Here is a 13,903-nt window from a genome sequence, read left to right as displayed (position 1 = left end):
CTACATCCAAGTAAAAGTTTGCCCTTTTTGGAAAATCAATTTTGGCATATTGTCACGTTGAACACTGGATTGCATTAGTACATTACACTGTATTACAGCTTGAATGTTAATGTGCTAAAGCTATCTAAAAAATAAAGGGCCTAATTATGCATACAGGAAGGCATAAAAATAACGAAAATTTGACAATTGGTGCACAGATTGGACACAGTCCCTTATATACAATCCACCACTACAGGATACTGTCTTTGCTTAGAGCTGACAGATAATTTAGCACACTTATATAATGAAATATTTGGGCATAATATAAAAGAATAAATAATCATCACAATGGATTCTCGGAGAATGAGTGGAGGAAAGTAACTTAGCAGTGATATGCACTTAATTCCATATAAATTAACTTTAGTATGCAAACAACCCCTCACCACAAGTTGTTCTCCAACTGCTGCAGTCATGCATCCTCCCTCTGGTTTGGGTGCATTAGGATCCTTAGGGTTTGCTGCTATTTCTAGTTCTATGTCATCATCCTCATAGAACTCTGGCAGTGGACGCCTCTTAGGCCTCTTTAGTGTGTTCAACAGCTGTTGGATTTTAGCAGATACTTTCCACCGACCAGTGCCGGTAACAGTTCCTTTGGTAACAAAAACGATTTCCGTATTGTTAGAAGAAAACTGCTTAGATTTAATTAGGGAAGTTTACACAATAACTCTTCTTCATATTTATTATTATGTGGTTAAGTAAAGCTTAATTTTGAGAATATTATTCTTTCCTAGGTGATTCCACCATTATTCATAGCTGTAATTTATTCATTAAATTAGGACAATTTGACCTTTGATAAATTCAGTCAAGAGAACTGAATATTGATTTATAAAAATTAGCTTACCCATATCGTCAGATGCAGATGACTGACGGGATTGGTTGTACCTATTGACTCTATCAGCAGCTGTCATTCTTCTAGATTGGGCAGTGTTATGAGTTACATCAGGTGGTTGGGTATCTAAACAAAATAAAAACAACTTATTACTTATTAATTATAGAAAGACAAACACAGAACTACTAGAATGGGAAGACAGTTGAGAATTTTATATAATTCGTGCATATTTGAGTCATACTTTCATTTATAATTAAGGTCATGTTTGGAAAATAAAATAGGTATTTTTTCACAGAAGAACAATAGTTAAGTTGAAGGCAAGAAGTTGAACGAAATGGGATTTAATCATGCAGACAGAAACACATACATGGCCTTAAATTTTGCATCACATCAGCTAAGTCTGTAATCTCTTGTTTCATTCTTTTCCGTTCTTCCCGTGACTCATTACTTCTTTGCTCTTCCCAGCCCATGATACCTGGTCCACCATTAGGAAGCCTGAAAAGGAATTAAAAATGGTTTTACTGTTCAGTAAGTACTTTAGACATATTAGTAGATATTTCAAATTTGCTATTGGGGAGAAGTTTTTTGCTTTGCTCTTGAAGTTCTAAAAGTTCTCCAGGCATACATAGTCAAGAACTCAAGTAAGCTTATGAATATCTCATCCCAAAAAGCGTTATCACCAAAGCGCATCCTCGTGTATTCTGTGTGTGCAATTTGTTAACCAGTGTACCTGGGTCATGTAATTAAGGTTTTTATATCGAATTAACAAGTTTCTGAGTTCTTTTAAATCACTTTAAACAAGGCCCAGTACATAATATACCTCAAAATTACAACCACATTAGCATTTCCAATTTAACCATGGTGTGAATAGCATATTTAGTCATAGCATCAAATAAATTTGTTCACCTAGTCCCAGAAAATCAGTAATTTTTCATTCAAAATCTATTTCTCAAAAATACGAAGACATATTTTCCATGCCAAGATGTTTTGGCATGGAATTCCACAGGAATTCAGTACGAAGTGAATATTCCAGCCCTATTTCACTTGGCACTCATCAAATCCTCATAAGAATCCACAAATGAAAAGGGGACCTCAATTTTTGGCCAAATGGGGATTACATTAGGTAGACAGGTGGCTGGTTTCAGAGTATTAAATCACTGCCCATCAACAACCTGATGTCACCTAATTTTATGTATACATATGGCAAAATGATACCATAAACAGAGCTGTCCGTTGCAATATGAGATAGAGTAAGAGGTTTCCTCTAGCTCCATCCCATAAAAAATCAATATTATACTAACTTATGCTAATTTCCTGTGCCTCTATCATTCCACAGATTTTCAAGCTGAATTCAGGAATTTCATAAGATGTCTGATTTTTCAACCTACGAAGGTAATACCTCCACAAATTCCAGGCTTGACACTTATCTTCAAAACTTAATTAAAAAATGTTTGCAAATGAAACATGCTAAATTTTCTCCTTGTTCCTTAAAAAAGTAAAAATATACTACTTCCATGGCCACTACAGCTACAACATCAAACCTGAAGGTTGGTTGTACTAATGGCATAGAGCACACTAGTTCTTAGCTCTACTACAGCATCTAAAACTCTCACATCAGAGTTGGGGGGCCAGTTTCTATCTTAATTCCCCAAAAAAAATCACAGCTTGGGAGAAGCTGGGATTGATCAGGAATAGAACTCAGGGCCTCCAATTACTAGCCAAATACTCTACTCATTAGGTAATCATGCCCTTATGCTCTTTGAATTTTGGAGCAAACAACCAATTTCAAAAATACTCTGTAGAAAAATGAAAAGTCACAATCCTCCTTCCACCAAGCTGTTTATACACTTCTTTACAAATCACCTCAAGAAGTCTTTGAAAAATATTCAAGAGACAGGTTAGCCATTGCTTTTAAAATTCCATATGAATTTCACACTGGAAACTATCATTTGAGAGAGAGTATTGCAATGCACACAAATCCAGAAGTAATGTGCCTTACCACCATATAATAGTGAATTATACAATAATCTCATTATGCCCAACTCCCTGTGTTTACCTCATTTGCTGAGGTTGCTGCTGTTGGGAGGGCAATGGCAGTGGCTGCAGCCTTTCAGGTCTATGGGCCCTTTGCTGAGGGGGAGTGTCCCTTGCAGATCCTGTGCTGCTGGTGTCCGGTGACTGGTGGGAGCCCTGCGAGGGTGGAGGCTGCGCTGGAGGTCGAGACGATGACCCCCTGCCTCCCCCCCTCTCCTCCCCCCGGCCTCCACTCCCCATCTCCCTCTCTGGTGTGCTTTCACGGGCATCCCCTTCATTCACTACGCTGTCTTCATCCGAGCTGGAAGCTGTCAGGACACAACAACCATCACAATTTCATCAGAACAAACATGTAGCTAAGAACACTATACGAAATGTGCTGAAATTCAAAGATCGCCCAATTTTTTTCTTGAGATTGAGACCAGATAGAAAGATGCAGTTCAAAAAAACACGGTTTAACAGGCCCAGGCACACAGACATTCATTTTATAAATACAAGACATGGATAGACAACAGGTGCCATGTACTGGTTCATATAGCTGTCACTAGAGAGAGATAAGACCAGCATGATCATCCATTTTCTCCACTTGTGTCGAATAGCATCAATCGAAATTCATAGTCAACTGAGAGAGACAGACATGTTGGGATGGTGTTATGTGGAAAACATGCGTTTGTAGTCATGACAGTGGAGAGAAGGCTGAACTTAATGTGAAAATGAAACCAAGATGCCTCAGCCAATCTTTCTCGACTTATAGAAGTGGATGAAATGATTTGAAAGCAATTAAGCCAACCTATACCAGTAAATGATATTGACTGCCAATGAATGCCTTTATTAGATGAGTACTGGATCATTGCAGAAGCAATTAGGTAGGTAAAATGTATAGGAACAGAGATCATGCACATGTCAGCTAATTACAGCTTTGATTTGAAATCCTACATTCTATCTCATGTATCAATCAATGCACTGCACATTGGCAAGGTGAATGATTAAGGAGAAGCAAACTTAGTGATTTTCTGGAGAGAAAATATCCTATCAGTAGAAAAATCAAGAGAGAGAAAACAAACACTGATTCCTTTCATCATTTCAACTTATATTACTTATGAACATTACCTCTGCCTAATATTTCATCAAGATAGTGATATATATTAAGGTGGCAAAAAATCTATTTTTTCAACCATAAGGCTCTCCTTATTCATCGCATGTGTGAATCTGGGCAAAGTCATAATGCTACATGGGATAAAATGCTTCCATTTCCCAAGAACACATCACTTATAATGGCAGAGGAGAGATGCAGTTTGCACAAATTAGAACACACTTCGACCTCATCATTAATCTGACCACAGTTCTAACATCCAAACGTTAATACAACACCTGAGAAACATAGCACAGACACTTTCATGTTAATCCATTACTACCAGACTGCACAGTTCACAGTTTCATTCACAGCACTGCATTACAGATCAAGAGTTCTCACAACAATGTCCATGGATCACTGTGTCCATCAGGTCTGACATTTTTCAATGGACACCTAATTATGAACAAGTTCAAGAATCCAACAGCATTTCATATTTTTGAAATACTGATAGAGAGCTGATGTTTTTACACCTTTAAAAAAAGTGAATCCTGTACTCAAATGTAATCAGTTGATGTCAAACATATCATTTACCTGAATCTCTCCTTTCTCTGTCTGGGCTTCTGGCCATCACAGATGTGCGCTTCGATGGCATTGGCAGTGATGGTTTGGGGCGGCCCTGCATTGCCGCCAGGGCCTGTTGCACCGCCTCCTGCCGCACCTCTGTAAACAAAAATTCAATTTCAGTAAGAAAACAACATGCACATCATAGTAAAAGGCATTGGGCAAATGGTTAACCTTAAATCATGCAACAAGTTGCGCTCATTTACTTGGAAATTAAATTTTGGATGGATGAAAAAATCCAATACCTAGGTAAGAATATATAAATCATCAACATATTACACAACGCCACAAATTCGCATCCGCCCTAGAATTATGCAAGGTTTTACGGTTTTTTACTTTATTTTCCAAGAATACTGTAAATATTTCACAACGGAAAAACAGAAAAGTGCAATAAATTTTTACAGATTCAAATGAAATATATATTTAATTGTGAAAAAATCATGCAAATTTTCGATTCAAAGCATTAAACACCCACAGTTGCTACATAAGAAAGATCATTTCCCCGTGGCATGATGACCACGATTTGACAGAGCACCCAACCTGTCCTCCTGAAGAGGGTGGTCACCGATGAACGTCAGGTTCGAGCAAAACATTTCAATTCAACCTCCAAAACATCAACATGTGCACGCACTTAGTGAAACACAGCTTCTACTGCGTTTCCAAGGTCTTGAGCGAGTGCTCTTTCCCCCATTCACTACTGCAGGAGAGAACATGCGCCACTTACCTCACCGCCGCCGAAACACCCACTCGCTCCCCGGCGCCCCGCCCTTCGAATCCCAACTCCCGTCTGAAGGCCGAAAACAAAACACTACGCAACTTCGGACACCAGCACCGTGAACATCAAAAAACGGCATCGAACACATCGGACGAGACACACACAAAACACGGGAGGAACGGAGAGCGATCATCCGTGTGCTTCGCTCGGAAAAGTGCGAGACGGAGTGGAGGAAGAACTTAAACATTCCATTCATGCACCGTCATGCCCCTAACTCGGTTGGGGGATAAGACTTGAAAGACCACACCGACCCAGTGCAGCAACGGGAGGAAGGCTCAACATGAGGAGGACTGAAGGAGGAACAGAGGCTACGACTACGTCACGACTGTACGTGTACCCCGGAGGGCACTTCGGTCGTTAGCCGGTGGTGATGGTGGAAGGCAACGGAGAGGGCTGGGGGTGGGGGAAGGATGGAGGGACAGGGAAGAGGAAGGGATGGAAAGTTCTGGGAGAGGGAGGAGGAAGAAGAGGAGGGGAGGAAAGACGAGAAGGGGGAAAGAAGAGCCATCGACGTCTGGCGGAGAGGAGGAACAGGTCGAGAGCGAGAGAAAGAGGTGGGTGGGTAGGAGAATGGTGAAGCTCGGGCAAGTTGACTTGGTCTTTAATGGGCGACTGGAAAGGTAATGGTGAATATACTGGGAGGGACACTGGAGTATCTGTGAGTCGGGAGGGGGGGAAGAGAGGGCAGCAGAGAAGCTGCTTCTAACGTCTCCTGCATTAACTCCAAGGTTGTGGGCAAGTAATAACACGAAGGTGGGGTGCTTGGGAGATTTTTGCAGCCGTTGCCGTGTTCATATTTCTCAAAGCAACTAATATATGCTGCGCCAACTCTACTGTTTTCCTCACCACCATCCATGTTCGTATTTTAGGCTAAGGGGGGGGCTATGATAACTTAGCATGCACAAGGGGCAATTTCCCTCCCGGGTATACAACAACAATAATGAGTACGAATTTCGCCAGTTTTCGCCCCAAAAAACCGACAACGACGCAATACTATTTAATAGCAGAGGATTCCATTTATGTCTCGGGGTCGACATCCGGCCTCGGCCGTGGATGTGCACCCTCCCTGGTAGTTGTAAAAATTATTTAGTGTTTTAAGAAACATGCATTCCTGGCTAACTATAGAAAGGGCAATGTCGAAAATACAATCAAATTACTGAAATGAGAAAATTAAGTCATAGCCAAGGAACGGACGCCATGAGCATAATACACGTTCTGAATAAACGATTGGGGATATATGCAAATAGTTATTAAATTTCGTTCTCGGGAATAATTTAGTCTATGATGTGACTAAATGGTAGACTACGCAGAAAATAAGCGATAAAATGGTTCCAAGGCGATAGAAAGTAGGTCCTATGTCCGGATTATCGATGGGAAAATATGGCCGCTTCGTCTATGACTCACTCACATTTTATTCGTCGTGGTATTACGGTCAAACACACTCATCTACGGATATACTCATTCGTACACAATTCTTATACGCGCAGAAATTACTGCAGCAGCATGAGGCGGTTGGAAGCCGAGGCTTCGGTCATTAAACTTCAAGCTTCTTAACTGGTTTAAACGCCGCAAGACGCGTAGGGACAAGAGCATTTTAGGCGCGGTCAAGGAGTTTCATGAGATCACATTTCGGGAAACTGCAGGAAGTCCAGGCACCTGCCATCCTTTCGGAAGTAAAGAGCAGTGTGAATTTTGTTAGAAAGAGCGGAACCCTCTCCCTTCGCTCTCAGCTCATCTTAACCAAAACTTCCGTCTCTCCGGGGAGGAGATCCACAGCTGACGTCGGCGACTTTAATGATTGTTTATCTCACGTTATCAGCCGCTCTTACGGTTTCATGAAACGTACAAATAATTGCTCGAGAGATACAGCAAAACTGGGAAGAGTAACAACAAGGGTCGGATGGAATATGTCGATTGGCTCGAGTATGTGGTCGTTTTATCACTTATATATAAGAGGACAAAAACAACGGCAGTTAAACGCCGCGTGACGTGTTTGGATTCAGGATGGCGGAAGATGTCTTCCTCTGAGTGGATGCGCATTAAACATCACGAATGTAATGCTGCGTACATTAACAGGAGAAATTCACGAGGAAATGCAAACAAAATCGGACACATTTCGCCAGCACTATCTTCGTTGTGTCTACAACGACCTTGCTACCGTGACGACACTGGTGGAGAGAAACCCAGACGGGATCGTGACCGATTCCGTGATTTCGTGTCCATCCTCGCCTGTCAAGTGCCTATCGAGTAAACAGGGGCGGCCTTACGGGCCGACAAGCCGAAGGGTAACTTTGATTCGCGGCGAAGCAGCGGATAATGGTCGCGATCGGTATCCGAGGGTGGGGCGCCGGGGAAGGAATCATCTCCCTGCTGCCGTCCTCGGAGCCGCAAGGTTTCCAGGCGCCCTTTGCCTCTCGTCGCGTGGGACTCTAAAAGACTGATGATCTCATGGTGAGAGTGACGGCAACCTTACACCACACCGCCCCGACAATACAGTCCCCGCCCCTCATATACTCTCCATCCTTCGCCGCCCCCCCTCGCCTAGACCTCTTTCAAAGAAGGGCCCCAAGACAATACCCGACACCTTGATGTAGACAAACGAACACATCCCCTGCCGGAGGGCAACACTATACCTCGATCAGGGGGAAAAACTGGTGGGAAGATGTGTGGAAACGACTCCGAAGACCTTTTGGAATACGTTAGATGTGGCGAGCCTACGGAACGCATGAAAATTGTCTAGGTATGATACTGTGAAAGGTATTCGTCAATCACTCAACTTTACATCCACTAATGTCACAAATCAATTATTTTCAAAGGCTTTAGATTATAATTGTTAATAATCAGATAAGGAAATTCGCGCTTTATATCCACTTCAATAAAGTGACAGATAAATTCTGATACTCTTCGACGTGGGGCACAGCAAGCAAATTGACGTTCGTACTAAATGGCGGACAGAGTTTGCCAACTCAACTTCCTATCCCGACTTCAGGCAACATACGAGTACAGTAAGGCACAGCCTCTTCACATGGAGAGGTTTCTTTGAGCGTTTCCGCAACTCAAAACTTCGCGCCGAAGATCCGGAATCGTGTTAAGTCTCTCGATGGCATCCAAACACGGAGGCGACACGGAAATACCTGTTACGGGAAGCCCTCTTTCGACCACCCTTATCTTATTTATCCCCTTCTTGCTAGAGCCGTTTCTCACACTGCACACTAGTCGATGGGGAACCGGATCGGTAGACGATTTTAAAACACCAAACACGAGCACCGTCCGTCCGTGATTCACCCTACCACAGGCAACCAAAGCCCGCGTTAATCACTCCCCGTCGTCTCGCGCACAAAAAAATATCACACGGACTCACCCCTCAAGTACCATGGCGGCTCGACACGTTTGCTGCGATGGGACCTCATCCCGTCCGACTGGACGCGAACGGATCCGCGATGCGACTACAAACACCGGGGACAGAGGACGACACATTACATCACCGCGGCGGCTACTTTATCGCTCTTCCCCCCCCCCCCTCCCAACTATTTTATCCACGGAGGAGGGAGGCAGGGAGAGGAGGCTGATTTTTTTCGGACGTCACCTTAGCCACCGCCGCCGCGACCGTATCCTGCGGTTCGACGATGGCGCAGCGAGAGGCGCGTCAACGCACGACGAAACGTCGAGGGACCGCCGATCCAAGCCAATCGACCAAGGCACTCGCGAAAACGCTCGACCCAGACCGCGTCCCTCGCCGCGCGACAAAACAATGCTACGTCCGCGACGCGAAATTAGAAGGAAAGGCTTGTGACTATTGACGCGGAGGAAGTGAATCACGAAAGGGTTTGACTGTCGGTGATGGAAGTGAGGCGGACAGCGAAAGAGTGTGTGAGAGGGGAGGGAAGATGGGGAGAGCGGGAACGTGAGGGAGGTGGGGGCCGAGGGCGCATCAGAGCAACAGTAGGAGGTTGCCTCAGATAGTCTCCTTCCGTTCCGATGAAATCCGCGTGTGGTTTCCTAGTTAGCCGCGTAGGACGATGCAACTTCCTCGCCCAGCGTGCGGAAAAAAAGAGTTGGGAGGGGGGGACCAGGGACCTTTTTCGAGGGAGAGACGATTGGTGGAAAAATGAGACGTACGTGGCCGACTTAGTGACTCCCATCGCAGTGCCATTACCACCAGAAATCCTCCAAATTTCGATTACGTAAGGAGGAAAACAAGAGGACGACGACAGGAAGAGTGTTCATTTCCACGAATTAAACAAAAAATGAGCAGTGGCGAGAAAAAGAAAAATCACTCGGTTATCTTCCACGCAAAAAGGACTCATCAGCAGGTCAAGAAATCATCAGCAATCAAGTAGTTATCCAAGCGCGCGCATTATCGCTACCAGTATGATGAACAACGAAAGTGTTTGTTTTCAGTCCCGTATCCGTTCTTAAATTTCGCGCGATTTGAGTCCATCGTGACGCGATTCCTGGCACTACCATGAATTATTGGGAGTGGGGCTGTAGGATCCGTGACACAAACTGTTCGACAGAAGAAAATCACCTTCATGGGCAGTTTTTTAAAATTTATTAAATAAATAAAAAATAGCAATGGCGAGCAAACAACGCGATCGTTCCCCAGGTTATAGCTTATAAAATGTTGTAAATTCCTAAGAGTTATCATTCGCAAAAATTTAAGGGGACGTTTTTACGCGAAGCATTCCTTTGTTGGACTCTATTAAGATTTATTTATGTTAATACTTAAAGATTAAAGGCACTGCCACTCGCAATGTCACTATTTCTGACACACTTCGGTTAACGTAGATGCTCAACTTTCGCACCCCCATCAACCGATCGTTTCCCACTTGCCTATTATTACCTTATGCAATCAACCGAGGAAAACAAGGTTTCGGACGGCTCATGAAAACTGTAGCAGCGATTAAATACTTGAGCGTATCCTTCACTATAAAATCATCACGCATCCACCGCCTTCCCATACGATAAAATCGCCGAGTGATTTTAACACGAGTCGTCAGGTGTATCTTTTTTCATACCGAAACACGATTTTAAGGAGCCCTGGAGTCCTTTGCGAGGGAAAATATTTTGGACGAAACTGGAACAAATGCCGGAGAAAATAAACAATGGGATGACTTTTGGTACGGGTGCATGAAAAATTTCGCTGTCGACGTTTAGTACCATTTCACGGAGAGCATAAATGAGACAGAAATAGAGTCAAAAATTGCCGATAGAGCCCTTATCTCCTACCTATCATTCCTATTAATATTTTAAAATGAGAAATATATCAAATTATTCACCGAATAAATAATGTCAATCTACGTCCTAACCTTGAAGCCGTAAATATCGCATTGCCTTGTTTTCTTTGAAATCTCGTACGAACTGCCAAAATACGAATATCACGACATCATAGGGGACCCGTCCAAGAAAGAACGAAGGGACTAACCGACCTCTACTTCATGTGCGGCGCCTTTAATCGCCAGTCAATTTATGGGACCACCTAGAGTGTGTGCGCCCACGTCGAGTAGTAAACCCCTGTCGACAGTCATTCTGACGCCTAAGAACCACGGAAGGGAACACACATTTTCGACATCTCACGGACAATGGGTGTCCCAGGGAGTGGCGTGCGTATCTGTGAAAGAATACCGGGGCGTCGAACGAAGCGACGAGGTGCGACAGCCCATTCCGGCCCAAGGACTGGCGATTATTGCCCGTCGACAGGAAGGTGTGGGGAGCACGCCCATGGATGATCGAACTCTGGCCGAAGGAGTGAGAGATAGCGAGAGAGCACCACTATGCGTTAACCACCACGCGCTTACAACCCAGACGCTCTTTGAATCGGCTGATATGCCCCTGGTGCGGAAACGGCTCTTGCATGCAGCCAGAGTGAGAGCGAGATGGAGAGACTGCGGTTGGGAAAGGTGATTAAGGTACGGGGCAAAGCGGGAGGCTGCTTGCCGCACATCCGCCACCCGTCCCCGCCCTCCCCCACCTCTAACCCCGACATTCGCGCGCTGACCTTCCCGCTTCGTGAGCCTGTGACCTTCCCGTTCCCTCTCCTTCCCACTGCCGATGCACCCGAACGCCCCGGACCCTCCTCCCCCAAACCACTCCCTCCATTCGCCCTCCCCCGCCCAACCTCCATGCAGGCCACAATACACAATCACGTCCGTGAGCAAAGTTACGACACAATCAAGGTGCACTGACCTCATTTCCGCGCACCGAGGGGAGTCACGGGAGGTGAGAGACGCTAGTGGCACGGTGCACGCCCGTGCACCATACGATGCGATCAAAGCGGCTAGAGGCTTGAATTTTTTCGTGATGCTCGACCGCGAATATATTTACTCTAGTTTAGGTCACCCATTCATTTCAGAGAGGGTTTGATATCGAAGACTTGGGAGAAATAATTGTTTGGATAATTTGGCTAACGGAGGTATTAATTTTCACTTGCAACTATGATAAACATGGCCGCCAATTATGCTGCCACTACTGTTTTTAAACGAGGCACGCACTGCAAGCGTCCATGAATGTACGTGCATTGCCCAGGTGTTCTAGGTTAACTTGTAACGGGAGCAGTATTCGACGCTAGGTTGGACTCACTAGGCTCGACATTTCATCAAAAGTAGCATGACCAAGTACATACAAAGGGGAATCGATAAATGTTCTAAACAAGGGGAATCGATAAATGTTCTAAACAACTTTTATTTCATTTGTCAAAATAGCTAAGATAGAAAAATATTACCAGGAATTTAAGAAGGGCTACTCACCGGTACTTAATTTTACAATGATTAGGAAAGATAATAACTTGTCACATATGACTGCATTTTAGGATTATTTAATCTGGATAGGGAAAACGAAATGACAAATCTCCGGAATAAATACAGTTCTCGAGACATATTTCCATAAGGAGAAGAGTCATTTTTTTCATTTTGACGACTTTAGTTCCAGGTAAATACCAGTACGAACGCTACTGTCCTAAGCATTGATAAATGGCGTATAAATGATTTTTCGCAGAATACTGCCCACCTGTACCACACGACTCTAACAAACGTTCCTCTAATCCAATTATTTAAAATTATTACCTTCCTACGAGAAATGCAAATCAATAAGAGGCCACCAAAAACTTGACAGCGCGAAGATAACTACCAGACTATTTGAACCGACATGAAATTGAAGTGGCTCTATAAAATTCTCAGAAGGTTAGCAATTTGAATGAACCACATAGGAGGTGGCAGACCCGACTCATCAAGGAAATTCATTCCTGGAAGAGAGAGTAATTTAGCGAGGAAGTGAAGACTTTACAGGACAACGCAGAGTTTTCAAGGAAAAGTGATAAGATAGAAAAAGAGAAAAATACTGAAACTTCCACAGCCAAAGCAGTGATAAGATATTAACAAGACATTACGATTTGAACTCAATTTTTTGACAACACCAATGAGATTTTAGACAGTGCGCTACTGTACATTACATGTATAGTAACGAAACCATTTCTCTCATAGAGAACTTAAGGTGCGATCCACTTTATAGTTTTAAAACACGGGCAAAAAATACGAATATATTTTGTTTTTTTACCGTCTACGATTTATACAGGTACGTGACATATCCTGTATGTGACATATCCTCCAAATGATCAATATTCCGCGTAAGCAAGTGTGATACGCCAAAAATGACAGTTGAACACGAATGGGAATAAAGCCAGATATTGATGAAAAACCATCTGTCAGTTTCACCACCTAAGTTTAGTCATAAATTAATGATGACGCATGAATGAAGCAGGGCAGCAAAACTGGAAAAACTCTAGAAGTGAAAGTGAGCAGTGCGATTAAGGAAAATAGTTCTACAGGACACTCAACTAGCGGCAATATTTAAAAAAATTATCACATAATGGAAACGACGACAAGCATTATTCAAATCTCTGGGCGTGTATGACGAGAGTTGCTGAAAGAGAATACTTTCCGTCTGGAACGGAAATGAAACGTTATGGAGTTCTCGGAATATGAGTGAGACAACGGGCTGGCGGGAGTACTTGGAAAAAAACTGTACGAAGAGCGCAGAATTTAAAATAAAATTGAGATAATAAACGCGTCATTTATTGGCAGCTGGGAGGTGCGCAAACTAAAAACACCGCGAAAGCACATTATCTAATTCGAAACAGCGATATTTAAGATATCTGCACCTGTACTAGAACAAATGGTTCACCACTGATTGAAAAATAATAAAGGCGTTGAGGAGGGCGTGTCAATGCCATTTTGTATGAAATTGTTCAGATGACCACAGTCCTCCCCAAGTCAAATCAGGAAAGTATGGCATTCATTGAAATATCGACTTCGAGGTTTCGACGGAAATTACGAATACGTGCAGAGGTCTGTTATCCACGTTGCGACCATATCATTGATGATGAGAGGTCATATGCATGTGTATGCGCGCCAGTGTGTCATTGGTACTTAGAGGTCAAGATTAGTACAAAAGGCTTAACTACGTCAACGCTTTTCTCTATTAAAGCCAAACAATATACAATTTTCACAACAATTTTTCGTTATTAATTTACTCC

General features: G+C 43.4%; 1 protein-coding gene across 1 annotated transcript in view; it reads right to left on the bottom strand.

Moving 5' to 3' along the window:
* DIP2 (disco-interacting protein 2) overlaps positions 1-13,903 on the bottom strand; it is a 409,814-nt gene that overhangs the window by 36,910 nt on the left and 359,001 nt on the right. Inside the window, exons 4-9 of the mRNA XM_071590132.1 lie at positions 4,569-4,697; positions 3,130-3,210; positions 2,925-3,078; positions 1,236-1,363; positions 881-994; positions 423-628 (exon numbers count right to left, since the gene is read on the bottom strand). Of these exons, the coding sequence (XP_071446233.1) occupies positions 423-628; positions 881-994; positions 1,236-1,363; positions 2,925-3,078; positions 3,130-3,210; positions 4,569-4,697 (812 nt within the window). The remainder of the gene's footprint in view (positions 1-422; positions 629-880; positions 995-1,235; positions 1,364-2,924; positions 3,079-3,129; positions 3,211-4,568; positions 4,698-13,903) is intronic.

This window comes from Hetaerina americana, unplaced genomic scaffold, assembly GCF_022747635.1.
Source record: "Hetaerina americana unplaced genomic scaffold, ioHetAmer1.1.p SCAF_4, whole genome shotgun sequence".
Lineage (NCBI taxonomy): Eukaryota > Metazoa > Arthropoda > Insecta > Odonata > Calopterygidae > Hetaerina > Hetaerina americana.
This window is presented reverse-complemented; position numbering and strand designations above follow the sequence as displayed.